The sequence below is a fragment of the Echiichthys vipera genome, assembly GCF_963691815.1.
Source record: "Echiichthys vipera genome assembly, chromosome: 16".
NCBI lineage: Eukaryota > Metazoa > Chordata > Actinopteri > Perciformes > Trachinidae > Echiichthys > Echiichthys vipera.
Window position 1 is genome coordinate 14,672,510 of NC_139841.1, and position 17,223 is coordinate 14,689,732.

General features: G+C 40.6%; 1 protein-coding gene across 1 annotated transcript in view; it reads right to left on the bottom strand.

Annotated features, from left to right (window-relative positions):
- Window positions 1-4,961: 4,961 nt before the first annotated feature.
- Window positions 4,962-17,223, bottom strand: part of LOC310958517 (transmembrane protein 132D-like) — a gene marked incomplete at both ends in the record, with an annotated part of 32,310 nt that continues 20,048 nt past the window's right edge. The window contains 5 exons of the mRNA XM_083929492.1: window positions 4,962-6,479; window positions 9,505-9,696; window positions 9,811-9,924; window positions 11,079-11,259; window positions 14,934-15,142. Of these exons, the coding sequence (XP_083785618.1) occupies window positions 4,962-6,479; window positions 9,505-9,696; window positions 9,811-9,924; window positions 11,079-11,259; window positions 14,934-15,142 (2,214 nt within the window). The remainder of the gene's footprint in view (window positions 6,480-9,504; window positions 9,697-9,810; window positions 9,925-11,078; window positions 11,260-14,933; window positions 15,143-17,223) is intronic.

Here is a 17,223-nt window from a genome sequence, read left to right on the forward strand (position 1 = left end):
AGCTTGTGTTAAACACAGAACTTATTTCAGGCTACTAATCAAAAAACCTATTCAAAATAAAACCACTGATTCTGAGACGAGGGAACCGGAAGTCCTAAAACCCAGCATTAAACTTATCAAAAACTGAAATAATGTGTATCAACAGCAAGAACAACACACCAATAATGGGCCCAACACAAGAGAGGATGGAAGAGCTACGTCGATGGCCTATGTTCCTAGGGAAATGTAAAAGGCTAAGTAAGTATGCATGTATGCATTCTAGTATACTATATTCAAAGTTTATATACATATATTATATAAGGAACCAGATTATTTCTTGATGTTTGTCAGTTAAAATCATAAAAATATAGAATGTATGTTGGCTCCCAGAGGTAAGTCTCCTTTCAGCCAATGTGCATTAAATTATACCCAGGAATTCCACACAAAATTAAGCAGAAGGTCGCTGTTCCATTTTATCTATACTTATTTATGTAGACCAAACCTGAACAACTGCTGGCCTTGCGTGTATGTTCGATGTTTGTTTGCTTTGACTCAACACATCTCAATCCTTCTTTTGAAACAGAAACTATTCATACTCTGTTCGAGCTTCTCTTTTATATAAACCATGTTGTCTTTCTATTGCACTTAGCTTGCTTGTGCCACGGTGCCTTGTGTTGAATGAATTGAATGATTGAATGTGAGTGCAAACATACAGTTTTGAGTTTGGCCTTGCACTTATATCTTTCAGTCATTTTGTTTTGATACAGTACTTTATCAGGACACCAGCTATTTAGGTTGTGTTGATGCTTTGAGTCAATGTTAAATCAGTCGTTCCTTTATTACTTAGAGTAAAAGGGTCCCTTTCATTTCTAATAAATCCAGTTAATCAATGTTAAACTGTGTTTTTTATCATTCTGTGCCATCTGTTGTCACTCTAGATATCGGTTAGAAGGAGTCTGTGAAACCTACTAGTAGGCTCGAAAGATAATATCTGTCACGCAAGTATCGGGCCCCCAAGGGCTGACAAACTTTAAACTACAGCAGTGATAGCGCAAATTTTGTAATGACAGTAGGAGACCCGACCTGACCTACCAAAGGGGCCCCACTTTACTCAACTCCCATTCAATGTAAATTTGTTTTTGTTTTTCAACCGTTGCATAGTGACGTACGTGATTCAGTTTAAACAAACCTATAATGGTGAAGAATGCTGGTTTGAGGGGGCCCATGTCAATTTTTGCTTTGTGCCTCAACAAACTTTAGAATCGCCTCAGCCACAATATTCCTCCTTACGCCACCTTTCACTCTTCTATATAAACTTGCTCTATACTACTCCCTACCATTGTCGCTCTTCATACTACATTACAGATGCTTTGAGCGTCTAATATTGATGCGGATGGGTGCTCTAACTTACCGACAGATCACAACAGCCCACTGAGCCAGATAGAAGGAACATTAGGGTCATACTGTCATATAGCCTGTCTATGGTAGTGATAACAACTGGTGATGCCCATCAATCATCCAAAACTGGTATCCCTGCTGCAGAAGTTGTATATTTATATGGTACTGTATATATTAGTGATCTTTTTATTGCCATATGTTGGCAGTCAGTCCACTTTCTTTCGGATTTAAGTATAGACAACTTTCAGATAGATTGTCATAAAATGTTTGTATTCCCCCTAAGGCTCGTATTGGCATGCCAAAACCTCCCAAGGATCTGGCTCGATGTCTGTGGGGAATTACGAAACGTGTTAGCTTAAAGCATTTAGAAGGTAATTTTTTTTTGCACCAAGCACCATCACTGGGATCATTTAAAAATGATTTCTGAGGAGCAGGCAGTCATTCAGTGATGAGTCACCCTGTGGTTCTGTGTCCCAGTCTGTCCCTTGAGCGCTCTCCTTTTCTCCCACCCTTCACCCTCCCCTCCCATTTCGCAGTGTGATTATACAGTTACAGTTAACTACATATTGTATGTTATCTCCTTAATTAAACACAAAATGTGACAACTGTTGTGATCACACTTATTTACATGTTGCTTATGAACTGCTCTATCTAACTGACATTCCTCCTTTGTCAAAAAAACGCTTCTTTTGTTCTGAGAAAGCAGGTTTTTTTTAGTCTGTCTCATTATCACAGAGAACTTTTCCTCTGCTTTTTGTCCTCTTCTTTTAAAAAAAATTGTGACATTATCTTACGATGCACCCCGAGCACTTAAACAGTAGTGACAAGCAATGACAGTGATGAGAGCACCCGGGATGCATGAGGTACTTTGTCTTAATGAGCTGCCATGAGTTCCCCTCCACTTGTGATATGAGAGTCACCTCTCTCATATCCCAGTTCATCTTAGGACTGACTATGTGTGTTCTTTCTTCTGTCTGTCTGCCTGACTGTTTTTTTATGGGGGGGGAGGGGGGCATATTACAGTGCTTTTACAGTACATCCACTAAGTTAAATAGACCATCACACTGTGGATAAAATCAGTACATTCTTATTCATTTGTATCCAACCTGCGTGAAAGACAGCCTTGTGAAACAAGCGACCTTGTCTCTTTTGACCTACATTATCAGGAGTGTGCAATGGAGAGGGTCCACTAATGCACACTAATCCTCCAACACAATGACCCCAATCCCTTAAATCTGTCAATAGGGAAGCTGATGCTCCAGATTAGAGATCCTTCTGTAATGATACTGAGGGACTCTACTCATGTCTTGCTGTTTGCAGGACAAACACACACAATTTATGTTTTGCATACTTCATTATATGCAAAGTAGCCTTGACTGCTATGTTTGTGGATCCGTATCTCAATGGATTATTGCCTAAATAATGTAGCTGGAATTATATTTCATTATGCTCATTCCCAACCACTCAAGGTAAACGCTGTAAGCTCTGTAAACTGAGTATGATTAACTGAAAAGCCCTCCCAGAATTGTGATGAAGCCCAGTACTTCACATAGACAGCATAAAACCATTAGAACAGTTTACATAGATGACCAAGTGGTGAGCCTTAGTTAAAGAGATTGTCTGGAGGAATAAAAGAAGGGACAGCATTTTAGTGGAAAAGCATTGTGAAACTCCATTGTTGTCACACATGCTTTGCAGCTTTTATAGCTAAATCATTTCTGTCTGAACTTTTGAGTTCTGAATTCTGCGTTTTCTATGATACGGCAGGTCCGCAATCAAAGATGCCAGACCACGATGTGCCACAGAGACAGCTTTGAATCGCCGCTTATCTCTGAGAAGAGTTTGTTTACATTTCCTACCTCTTCTGTACAGATAAATCGAACTAGAGCAGAAAGAGTTTACACACATACAAAACGCAGGGCCTCTAGGTAGAGAATTTGGGAGAAAGTTATTAAAATTGCTTTTATCAGCACTCTAAATCCACCCGATGTTGTTGTGCAGCAGGGAGTGACGACGCTCGCTGTCATCAACAGCTGCCAATTCATGAGGTGCAGGGCATCAGATTATCTGGGCTTCTTTAAGCTGGGGACGCTGTTTATGCATCACAGCTCCTGGAATGTAATTTTGAGAAGTGTAGCTGCGGGTCACCTCAGAGACATGGGAAGGAGGATGGAGGGGGAAAAAAGAGACAAATGAGCCAATGGTTATCATGAAAGCCTCCACCATTGATAAAATGCTGGGAATTCTTTGGAGACACAGTCACAATACACAAAATGAGAATCATTTTCTCTTTTCCCATATTTCTATTTTTCTCTTGCTCTCTGAGCAGCAGTTATTTTGTGCAGCAGCACAGAATCCTAATATTGGCAGGCACATCAAATACGTTGCTGTCAGGATGACATTTCGCTGAATGATGACGTCGGCCTTAAATCACATTCAACAGTGATTAAACATAATCAAATCCCAGTGATTCATAGCAGAGCTTTAGCCTATAATCCAAACCATTCACTGCGCATTCCCATGAATGATACTTTACTGTGTTAAAGGCTTTAGAAACAATGATTAAATTAAATTCAGTTGCAACTATAACAAATGTTTCCATTTGTTCTTTATTGATAGGATCTCATAGGATATACATGTCACATTTTGTTTTAATATAAGAGGATGTTACATAGAAAAGGCATCATTATTTTTTCATCCACACATGAAAAATCTCACAGTTGAATATGTATTTCTCTGTGTCAAGAGACCTAGATTAGACATTTTTACAAATTGTAGAAGCAGGCCCCAGGAGAAGCCTGAAACCCAAGGTGAGTTTGTTAAATAATTCAGAAACAACGTCCACTTCAAACACAGCACAGACTATATTTGCATAGCATGCATTTGATTTGAATAAATATCCGGTGAGGACTGCGGTGACAGATTGCTCAAAATAACTTGATAAATGTTGAATATTCTCTGACAAATTGCACAGACTCTTAAGGTATTCTCTGGAGGAATCCAAAAAAGTACAAAAGGCTGGAAAAGAACAGAATTACTCAGAAGAAATAATCCCTCCCGTATTGCATTTACCCCGACAACTAGCAATATCTGGAGCCATTTCTACAGGGGTAATAGAATTGTACAAAACTAAAAGAAGATGAAAATGCCTTTCTTTTGAGTTAGTAGAAATGTAGATATAAGAAATACATATTCATATATTTATATTTACAACATCAGATCTGGAAATTTCGAGGATAGAATTGTGCTTTAAATCTTTACAAAAAGTAAACGCAGCATCGCTTACGTTGCTCTTCATGGGTACACATACATGATGTATTTACAAGCATTCACTGAGCACATTTTATATAAAGTGTCCTTCATTTAATCTCAATAAATACATCCTCTTAGTGATTTATCTTTTATCAAAACAAAAGCCAGCTTCTTTTCTCTTTGACATTCTACACCAAAACTTGCTCTGTATGTACACTTTTTATTGTCCCTGTCTCTTACTCACTCATACACACATACACACACACACACACACACAGACACACACACACACACACACACACACACACACACACGCACACACACCAACAAACTCACTGGAGCTCTCCTAGAGGTTTGACTACAGGCCATGGCATGTCAGGTAAAGGTGACTGGGGCTCAGCAGGGGCATGGTGTTGCTGCGCCTGCTGGTTGGCCCAGTTTAAGTCCACACCGTTCTTCTTCAACGCAGCCAAGTGCTTGATGTCCAACGTGGTGAAGGTGGTAAACTGGACCTGGTTCCGCTTGCTGGTGGGCGAATGAAGCGGTTCACTGCGATGTGGCCTGGCCAGCAAGGTGGCTGAGCGGTTCGCCATGGGGTCAATTGCCTTTCCGTGAAACTGCTGCTGCTGCTGGGAGCTGCTCCTGCGACCCAGGGTGGCAGTTCTTTCAGGGACAGCGGGGATGCTCACAGTGGGCAGGGTGCTGTCCAGGCTGCCGCGGTGGCCGATGGAGTCTATGGAGCAATGGGACTCCAGAGGGCGGTGAGCCTCGCGTTTTAGCGTGGACACTTGAGCTGGAGCTCCTGGGGTGGGTATGCTCTCGTTGTTGCCCCCCAGCCACACCCAGTCATGCTTGTGATCCTTTTGGTCCCCGATGGGTGGCGGTCCTGCCTGTATGGGGGTCTTGTTATTCCGGAAACAGAGGTTATAGGAAGCACAGTTGAGTAAAAAAGCCAAGATAGCTACACAGGAGACCCCCACCAAAGCGTACATGCCTACTTCCATGTCCGACATGGCTTTGAATTTCCTAATGAGGTCGCTCTCAATGACTTTCGGAGTTTCAGATTCAGGAGGCTCCTTCTTGGATGTCACCTCTGCTTTAGGAGTATCTTTGTTAGGGGGTGAATTGGGGTTGTCCAGCATGTTTCCGTAGCTTCTCTTTTGCCCTTCTCCTTTGCTAACCAACCCCACTGTTGCATCTTTAGCCCTGGCTGTGCTCAGTGGTGTATTTAAGCTTAACTTGCTCATAGTTGTGGTGGCAGGTTTGGGAAGAACAGTATATGCAGTACCTCTTGTAGCTCTGGTTGTAGTTCCAAGCCACAAGATTTGCGGCCGCACGGATCTTGTTGAAACTGTGGTTGAGGTGGTAGTTTCTCCCAGGGCAGACTCTTGCTGATCATGTTCCGTGCTTCTGAACAACCATTTATCCACATCTGTTGCTGCACGCTGCGACGTCACTGTCGTTTTAACCTCACCTACCAATTCCAATGCACCACCATCAAAGTCTTTATTTCCTTCAGTGCCAACCTCATCACCACCTCCTCCCCCTCCTCCTGGAACTCTGCTGCTACTCTGGAAGTTGATCCTGAGGAGCCCCGTGCCGACTGCCAACTTGCTCTTCCTCTTAGACTTCTGGCATTCTTCACAGATCCTCAGCTCCACTCTCACTAGCGCCCCCTGACCGCCGCCTTCACCCTGTGCTACTAAAAACGTGGACTGCGGGGTGCGGCGTACTGTGGCCACCCCCTCATCCGGGGTAGAGACTGTCAGAGAGTAGATACCGCGGTCAAACAGCTCCAGTGGAACTATGGCGCCGTCGCTGAACTGAACCCAGCAGCTGACCACTGCTTCCTGAGAGAAAGAAAGAAAGAAAGAAAGAAAGAAAGAAAGATAGAAAGAAAGAAAGAAAGAAAGAAAGAAAGAAAGAAAGAAAGAAAGAAAGAAAGAAAGTGAGAACACAGCCAATCAATTCCCCCCCTGCCTTCAGTTAGAGCTATATTACCATGATGGTTAATAACATTAAATTGCCCATGCTAATCTCTTTATGATTGCACTCAGTAGGGTGCTATTGTTCCGTAGATTATAGTTCTATGAAGTCGGTGTATAAAATATAATTCATACCCTGACTTCACAAAAGTGGATAAAGAGAGTATAATAAAAGTCATTTTAAAAGAACAAAAAAGTATAGAGACGAGGGTCATGCTAAGAGCCAATCCAATCACATTAATACACAATGACCTATTTCCTGTTGCTAATGTGAACCACTGAGTCGTCACAGCCCTAACCTATATTTTAGGCTTTGAATACATTATGAATCGCCCAGAGCAGAACATTAACAGCTTGCCATCGCAGACACAATTGGCAGGTCATCTGCACTGGCATGGTTCCAATAGTTTCTTATTGACAGGGGCAGACCAGCCACAGTGGCAGCGTCCTGTAGGTAAAGTGAGCTATCGCTCCAACAGCTACGGACCACTAATTGCTGCCCCATGCCTGTGTCAGGGAGCTGGTTTGAAATGGGCATGCTGCCATGGCTAAATGTGTGAGTGAGCTTTTAAAATGATCATCTGTGCACCCTGTCTGCCTCTATCGCTCTCAAACACAGCATGGTAACAAGAGATGATGGTCGGGGCTGTGAACACAATGAGTTTACATTCCTAGAGGCAAAGAGAAAACACAAACATTATTACACCCTTAAGGTGATTGTTGCGCATATCTGCTCTGTAATGGCAATTCCTATAATTCAAATCCTCTCTGTAGTAGGCCATTATGTTTTGCTGGAAAATAAACATTTAGGATACGTTAATAGCAAACATTTTATCATGGCCAGTTTAGATTGTAATTTCAAGCCTTCCCTTACAGAGGATTTACAATAAAGTTGTTTTCATTTTATCGTTTGCGGTATATATACTGCTTCTGTCCCCTGTGCAGGAACAAGCTCACTGGAGAAAAAATAAAATAATGTGTAAAGTGGTGTTATCACCTAACATAGGATTGTTGTTTGTTTTTCTTTCTGCAGTTGGAAAAAACATCTTGGTGCAAGAGTCATCGATTCTGCAGTGCTTTCACATTGAAATGGTTCACAATATAATAACTATCAATGTAGATTAATGTCAACTTTCTCCAACACATCTTTAGAATTTATTGGGCACCAAACTTAGTAACACTGTGAACTGTTTAGGGGAATACTGCGATCGCCATGCAACAGTGCAAAGTTTGTCTTAGTCCAAAAATGAGAAGAACTAGTTTCCTTAAGATACTCTGACTTGCAGGCCAGGAGCCTCATTACTGTAAATTTGCGTGTATCTTTGAATAGAATGTTCGAGAAGGCTGTGATGCTAACGACAGATCTGTAATCTCTGTCCTGAAGTCACCCTGGGGCTGGACGTAGTATGTTGATCACATTCGAAATTAATCATCTTGGTGGTTGATGTATACATATTAAGACATGTCATTGCCATATAGACCTAACAACAGTTGGCAGTTATTTTCAATCTAGGACAAGGTTTATCCTAATTTAGAATTCCTAACTTGGGAAATCTCAAAGTTAAGACTATTCCATAATATTTCTATCATAAAATAAGATAGGATTTTTCCTAAATGCAATTAGGAAACATGTTTCTGTAATACTAAAACTACTTAATGCCATTCTAAAGTGAGATAAGATAGAATTTCAGTCTTACTGTAGTACTAACTGTAGTACTTACTGTAGTAACGAGGTATTGTGGCTCCTCTGGACCCCACAAGGATAAGTGGCATATTTAACATGCTGTATTACTCCAATAAAGATAACTGTCTATTACTTGTATGCACTGTACCCTGATATATCAAATAAAACGTTTCATTGAATGTCTTTGCCAAACACTTGATGTATTTGTTGCACAATAATGCAAGCAGAGTTGTCTCCCTGCTGAGTACGACGACTCCTATCACTCTCTTGGTGCATTTAAACCAGTTAGGATCTAATTGCATTAAATAAAACAAATTCAATGAATTACTCAGGGGTTAACTACACCTGCAATGTAGGCAATATCTTTGGTTTCAGCCAGACTATGATGAAGTGCTGAATCCTAAATCTAAACACTGAAATCAATATTTAGTGTTATGTACAAGCTTTGATTTGCATGTGGGAAAATCAAAGAGCAGCAACACAAATCATTTTTTTCTAATCTGCTAACAGTGCAAGAAGCATGTTGGTCTTAAAACGCAGCTCTATGAGGATGGTGATGTTATTCATTGTGTTGCTTTATTATACATGCATCTGTTTACCAAACTGGTAATAAAAGGAGGAAAATTGTCAGTGGAACACACTGACGAATGTTTGGTTGTTAAATTACCCACACTTTGAAAGAACAAGAAAAAAGGGATTTTTAGGAGACTCACACACTCAATTGTAGCAGCTAACTACAAGAAGGAATACCTTACTTGTTTAAAAAGAATAATACATAATTACACAGAATAAATGAGATGTTGTGGGCTTTCACCTTTGATATTTAATCAGTACTTTTAGCAATCTAAATTCAGCATTTGTGTTTGTACTAATGAAAACTGGTTCTGCATCACATGACAAATATATGAATCTATTCTCATAGTTCCAAAACCTGAATAAAAGAGAAGATCCATGATTTACTCTTAATCATAAATAATCCAACAATAAACAAACACACTTTTATAATCTCACATTGAATTTATAATACATTATTGTACATGACTCACTGCTTTTGTTTATTTCTTGTTCCATGTGATGTTCACACTCTGTTGAACACTCCTTAAAAATGTTCAAAACAGGCCTAAAAAGGAGAAAGCACCATCTCGAACAGCTGAACTGTACCACACACTTTTATGCCTTGTGTGTTATAATTTTCCAGTTACTTACCTGTTTGAGCTGCGTGATCGTCTCCCGTGTGGTTGCCGTGGCAACAATGGCCCTGTTGCTCCCTGGGCTGAGCTGCAAGGACAGAGAGAGTCCGGAAACCAACTGCACCCCCAGCTCTGCCACACTCACTTTATCATCCAGCACCCTAATGCTCCTCTCAGCCAGGACTGATGATATCAGAGGGGACAGCACCTGCAACAAGTATAACCTCAGCCAAACTGCAGATGGATATACATGATAATAGTATGCACTGCACCTGATAACCCCCCTAACACACACACACATATACATACACACACGGCTCACCTGTACAGTAGTAGTGCCCACAGCCCGTCCCTGCAGCACCACCCCATCCTGCACCCTGGCTATATCAGGATCTGACACTTTTACAGAGGAGCGTACAATATTGGTCACATCCACCTGTCAGTCAAAGGACAAAAAAATGTTAATTGTATTAAATCCATTAGTCAATGCTACTTTGATAATGTATGATAATATGTTCGACTAAATCAGTGTCTAGCTGTTGTAACATGAGCATGAAACTTCCAGTGTTGTGTGTTTATGTTGTTGATAAATGGCAAACTGAATTTCTCATTTTGCAACTTATGAACAGAACAGTTAACAATACTCATGCACCGCACCCCAGGCTTTACAGCACTCAACATGCAAGTGTAGCTTCAAAGTCTGTTTCCCTGTGCTAAACATTTTAAAAGGAGGGAAACCGGTGACCGGTGAGACTTTGACACAACACCTGCTCTAAGGTAAAAAAGGCAGAAACCAACAGAATATCTTTTGGTACATGAAACATTTGAAACATGTCAACGACACATCGAGATGGAGCATCTGAACAGTCTCGTATTTTTTGGAGAAATTAACACTGAAAAGTGAATTTAGTTCAAAATGATGATTTATGAACTATGAACTTTGAGATCGCTCTATTTAAAGTTGTATTCCATAAGAATTGAGACACCTTGTCTCTAGCGGCCTCTTTGGCAGTAAGAGCAGATGAGCCTGTTCTTTCAGAGCCCTCTATCTTGTCATGTTCATGGTCACTATATGTGTTGATTTTTGGCTATTTTGTAAACTTTATTGACACACAATCACCTCTTTACGTTCGGTCCGTCCCTTAAATGTTACCCTCTTAAGTCTGCACACACACACACACACACACACACACACACACACACACATTCCTATTACACTTATGCCCTTACTACAAGCCTGACTCAGAAGTTGGAAGTTCCTGATTTTCGATGACAAGTGAATGCAGCATAAATGTGACATTCTGGGCCGGCACACCAATCACTGTCAGCAGCGTCACTAACATGGCGGCCTTTTTACATCATTAATATTGGAATACTCTGCAAAAAGGCATGTAGAAGTGAGTGTCAAGTGATCAATCACCATTGTTTTAACTCACTCTTGGATAGACAATTTAATAGATGAATTTCTAATGGAGTACAACTTTAAGGGTGAACAACACTGGAGTAGACACTGGAGATCTAGTTAAGACTGGATAATCTAAATGCAGCTAATAAGCTAGCAAGTCAACTTATATGTTATAACCTTTTTACCTGCCAGTCAGAACCCAGGAAGTACTCAACAGGGTCTGCCTGAGTTAGCGGGTCAGGCGGCACCTCACCATCAGCCTCTGCTATAAATGGTGTTAGCACCCTGAGTTTAGAGTGCTGGTACTGCAGCATGCAACCCCTGCCCTTCCTCATCTCCTCCTCTTCCTCACTGTCCCATGTCGACCTGAAACACAAGTGTAATCAGACACAATAAGTCACATACTTTATTTTCAGTTCAAAGTAATAGTTATGGAGACATAGGAAAGCTTCTTTGCAGAGAGTTGAATAATAAGAACGTTACTGTGTCCATATGGTTAATGTGGAGTCACATTCAGGAGGCAGTTAGCTTAGTTAAGCACTAAGGTAACAAATGTTGCCAGCAAGCACCTTTAAATGTCACAAATAAACACTAACGGATGTATTACAAAAATTTAAATGACAAGTTGTGGTAGTACAGGGGAATTTTTTTCCAGGATGCCTATCACTCCCTAGCCTGGGTGCACCCATGCTACCTTGCGCACGATTTCATTTCCTCATGTTTGGGAGCCTGGATTCCATGGATCCAATTTTCTCCTGAGCGAGGCAACCAATCACAGAACGGGGAGGGACGGCAAGACAATGACGAAGTCTATGAGACACACCGAAGCTTGTAGTTTGTTTACAAATAACCGTATTTTCCAAAGCATTAAACTATTCCTTAAAGAACAAAATGATGAATAATAACCACATGAATTGTACTACACAATGATTTACAGTTATGTAGATATTTTTTAACCAAGCTTTGACCAAAAGTTAAATTTCTGAGTAAAATACACTGAGACTCATTCACAGAAATATGCATATTATAATCTCTGTCGATCTCTCCTTATTTAAATGTTAATGACGTGAACTCCAGTGGCCAGCAGAGAAACGATGAACTGAAGAACAATACTGAAAACCAGCAGAGCGATTGTTGATGCTGTACAGGCACAAAGTAGGCACAAAATTTGCAGATTGACCTTTCCATCTAAATGAATTCGAGTTAAATCCACCAAGATCCCCACAGCTGACTGGTTTGCATGTGGGAGATCGAGGTTAAGCTGTGAACCATCATCAAACCCCTAAGAAATGATCACTTCTGTATAATTATCGTAAGCACAGCTGGTCTGCCACGCACTGCACCACAGGTGTGCTGGAGGGCTAATGGGGATGCTTTCACACTGCAGGCAGAAAGCTACTGTCAGGAGCTACAACCCAAATAAACATCATTATTACATAGCCTAAGGTCAGAGCTTAACATGTGATGGGGCTACTGCTTGAATTAAATAAGTGTGACTCAACAACATGACTCAGGACCAGCCAGTGCCGCACCAGAGCGCATCAGCATTAAACAGGGCCGTCGACTGTGTTTATCTCCATTCAATCATCTACAAAGACACCAGGCTACTAGTATAACCATGCAGATCTCTGCACATTAGCCTGCATGCATGTTTTTTTAAGCCCTTCTAGTTGAAACAGAGTAGCTAATATTCATAGCATGAGCAACTAGGTCGCAGTCTTTTGAGTTGCTCCTGCAGCTCCCTGCTATGCACCCAGCGAATGTGAATGTAAATGAGAGAAAACAAAGAAAATCTCTCACACCAAACTGAAATGGAAACACCATGACGCAACACGCTTCCCAAGGAATGAATAGCCGGATAGTCGAATATGCAGGTCTTACGAGATGAAGGATGTATGATAAAATCACAAAAAGGAGTGTAGGTTCAATTACCATTTTCTTTGGCTTGAAAAATGGGTGTCTGCGTCCAAAACGTTTTTCGTCTACATGAAAATGCAATCCCAGAGTTCAGACTAATAAGGTCTCAGCAGCTGTTCCACAGTCTCTATTCTAGGTGCTTCAGTGTGGATGAAGCTTAACTCTTTCCTCAATCCTTTTGACCAAATCATGGAGGTTATTAATACTTTACCAGGTGTCCACCTGCAGAAGATAAACTGTATATATTTCAAGTTATATAAACATCTATATACAGTTTGTATATATATATAGACATAGCAGAATTCATAGCATTTGTTTAATTGCAATATTTTTACTTGAAGTTTTTTGAGTTTGTTAAGTCACTTTGCCATGGTAACTCAACTTTTCCATAAGTTCTTTGCGCCATTATGCCCTCGGTGGGGTTGTCAGGCAGCTAATTAACATAGAAAAATGCTTTTATTGAAAGTAATAATTAACCAAGAGTTTATTTTGATCTTTTTTGAACCCAACAGAGATAATGTTACAGTGAAAAAAATCATAATCTGATACAACCTGATGGCACACAAACACATACACAAAGAAAAGAAAGGAAAACAAGGCAAAGCAGGGGTGAAGGTTTTTCATGAACCCAACATTTTCTAAATAAGTAAACAGCCCAGGGTTTAATATCAGTCTCTCTTGTCTCTACCAATTCCAGCTGCCTTTATGCCACATATATGCACATGTCCAACACTGTAGCACACAGTAACACAACATCATGGCACAGAAAACGCAGCACTCGTGAGCTGACTGGCCATTACAATCACTGTAGACATTCCCCATTTATGACCTAGTATCTGTTTGTTGGTATTGAATGTTTTGGGAAATGAAAGCCTCAAAGAGTTTTCACCCTGGAGAAAACCGACCCCATCAGTCGGCCATCATCATTAGTATTGAGTGAAAATGAATGACTTTACTGTAAGTATTGAGTGAAATTCCACTAGCCTTTTTCTCCAGGGCAAGCGTGTTTCCTCTGCTGTGTTCTATCCACTAATGCACTAAACACAAATGTGATGTTTTTGTGATTGACTGCATTTACAGTATAGACAGATATAAGAAACAAACCGCAAAATATGCCTTAATCCAATAAATATATCACCACCAACTACGGACTCAAAAATGATCATAAAGCTGAATGCATATCTCTCATTGCTACACAGTGTCAACAAAAACTGATAATCATAACCTTCACACAGATGCAATAAGATTTCTTGCAGGGCTAACTCAGTGCACTTCACTACAACTATCTCCTTTGAAAGAGATAGTTCCTATCTCCTTTGAAAGAGATAGTTCCTATCTGCTTTGAAATATCTCCACAGGGTCAACTGCATAACCCAAAAAACGGTTTGCTTAAGCATGAAAGCACCACTGAAACAGATTTAATATGACAAGTTAAAAACAAAACTAATACATATTCCCAGAGGTATCTCATATATTCTTTCTTAAGAAAATCATTTTGACCTGGGATGACCTAATGTCACCGCCCAGTCTCAAGAAAAAAAGTTTTATAATAAAAAAAAAAAAGGTGCAGCTAATCAACTTTTCATTTTTCCTGATAAGTGAACTCGATATAGTTTCCACAGCCATATTAATGTCTTTTAGAATCAATAAAGAATTGGCCATGTCATTAGATATCTGTCAAAAATTAGCCTAATGCTCTGTCAACAGCCTGTTGTTACCTCCCAAGTTTCTGCACATTGAACTCTGGGCCCTCATTGAAATGACGGGAGGCGGCGAGTGTGAAAGCAGCTTAATGTTGCCGCTGTTGTTGACTGTTTAGGACTTGATCTTGACGTGGCATCTGTTGGTCTTGACTTTGTACTTTGTACCACCTTTGTTTTAAAGTATTCTTGTAACAAATACATTAAAAAGGTTTTAAAACAACTTCCCCCAGTGCCTGCTATACCTGTCAATAGAGTGTATCTGACTCATACCATATAATAGCACTGTGCTGTGTCTCTGTTCTCAGTTTGAAAAAACAGGTGTTTTTCACATGGCACCCTCAGAATCAAGCTAACAGGAGCTCAAGCAACAACAGATGTATAGAAATGTAACAGTTTCACAGATAGCTGGCCCGGTCTTACCTCCTGTTGCCTGTAGTAACAGGGACTCTCCAGCCTTTGATCTGGCTAAGCTCGGGGTCGGCCACATCGATTAGCAAGGGCAGACGAGGCATCCATACGCTCATCTCCAGCTGGGCACTCAGGAAACCGTAAGTGAAGTTGAGCATCACACTGGTCTTCCCTCTTGTCTCCTTCCCGTTTACGTAAACATATTCACATCGCTCTGACACCTGGACAAGACAGAAGAAGAAAAAAGAAAGAGAGAAATCAGAAAAGTGAATGTAGCAATGTCCTGGGTTTGAATCTATCCTCTTTTGCTGCCAGTCTGTCACTCTATAAGCATTTTTATAGTGGGCAAGAAAGTGATTTTAAAAAGTAAGAGTCAGCTATACTGAACTGTCATCTAGTGACGGATTCAACTTTCTCATGACAAACACAAGCAGAGGTTTTTCCATGTAAAGCCCCATGGAAAATGAATAAGAAAGTTTTAGTTAACTGACAAAGAGAGGAGTGGTGGGACAGAGGCAGCATACAAATAAGCAATAACCACACAAACAGACACACACACACACACACACACACACACACACACACACACACACACACACACACACACATAAGACTTTCAAAGTCTGGCCAGGGATGTGCAATGTTTCTGTCTATGTCATGTAAATTCACAACCTTGGTTTTCATGAATCTGTTACGGAATATAAATTAGCCCACGACTGTTCCCGTAGCTGTACGGTGGGCGGGAGCGCTGCAGTCTCCCACCAGTAAGAGCAATGAGGTGAGACACAGGAGTTGGTGTGTTTTATTCAAGATTGGAGGCCTATCTCCACTCCACTCCTCACTTATCTTAACAAACCAGTGGCTCCACAGCGGTAATTGGAGGGCACTAGACTGGAGAGCAGAGTGTAGAACTGGAGAGGGCGAGGCGAAAAGGTGGAGTTGGAAAAAGTGAGGGAAAAAACAGAGGGAGGAATGACGTCCAAGATAAGTCAACTTGAACTCCTGTGAAAATGTTAATTGAGACCAAAATCCCTGATGTCTTGTGCAGCTATCCCGTACAACTACGTGTACTGTAGATGGTTTAATGCACACTGAGAGATTTTTTTCAGCTGGGGAATGAGACATGCTGATGAAAATCAACACAATCAAAACTTTAATTTATTTTTTACTCGGTCAGAGATCCAGTCTGCATGCTAGGCCTACTGTAGATTGTCCTAGTGCGGACAAAACACACAGACATTCACACCAAATGCACTAATATTGTACTACTAAATGTACTATACATATACTATGTATACACACACATACACATCTTTAAATGAATGTATATATATGTACAGTATATACATAATTTATATATATTATTATATAATCAAATTACCATGTGTTGTGTATGGAACACTTTGAAGTCTTTCAGTTCATGCTTTGCTTTGTTTTGGCAGCTGTCTTCAGTAGTTAGCTAGTTGCTTAGTTACCAACTAGCTGGTGCAAGACAGACTCAGGAGACAGTGGAGACCAAATCAGAGCTAAAAGGAGAGTGGATTTAGAACTTACATTCAACAGGTGCCCAGATATACGACTCTAAATAAAAGCACTGTATGTGCTTAATGTGCAAATGTGTGTGTGAAGGTGTGGTGGTAAGCACTGTCGCCTCACAGCAAGAGGGTTCGCCCCCAAGTAGCCCAGAAAATCTACATATGTAACTTTAACGTACCACCATACATTGATCCTTTAACGTATTATTTCCACATACATGCAATACACATACCAATCTTATGTTAGCTAAATGTAAGAGTTTGTGTACTGTATGTAAACTATCACCCTTTCGGAAGTTACAGTATAAAATATATTTGTAGTTTCAATGTTTGTAGTTTCAAGCTGGTCAGTGGCATTGCTCTAAGAGGGGTCCGTGACTGCAAGAAGTGTAAGAGACCATTCAGAGATGCAATAATAACTGTATTAAGTTCATCTGATACAGAGAATCATTGCAAGCACAGTCTCTCTCTTTTTGGCTCTTTCTCACTCTTTTAAGCTTACACACATAAGCACATTGTCTAATGGAAAATTATATTTCTCCTGTATTCTCTTTTCCATCCCCCTCTCTGCTCCTACTGTGCCAGTGACACAGATCCATTTCACGAAGGTCAAATCACTGTGCTTATGGACTGAGTGCTGGGATCATGAGCTGAGTCTTTAATGCCATATGAAAGAGACTGTTTTTATCACACACACACACACACACACACACACACACACACACACACACACACACACACACACACACACACACACACACACACAC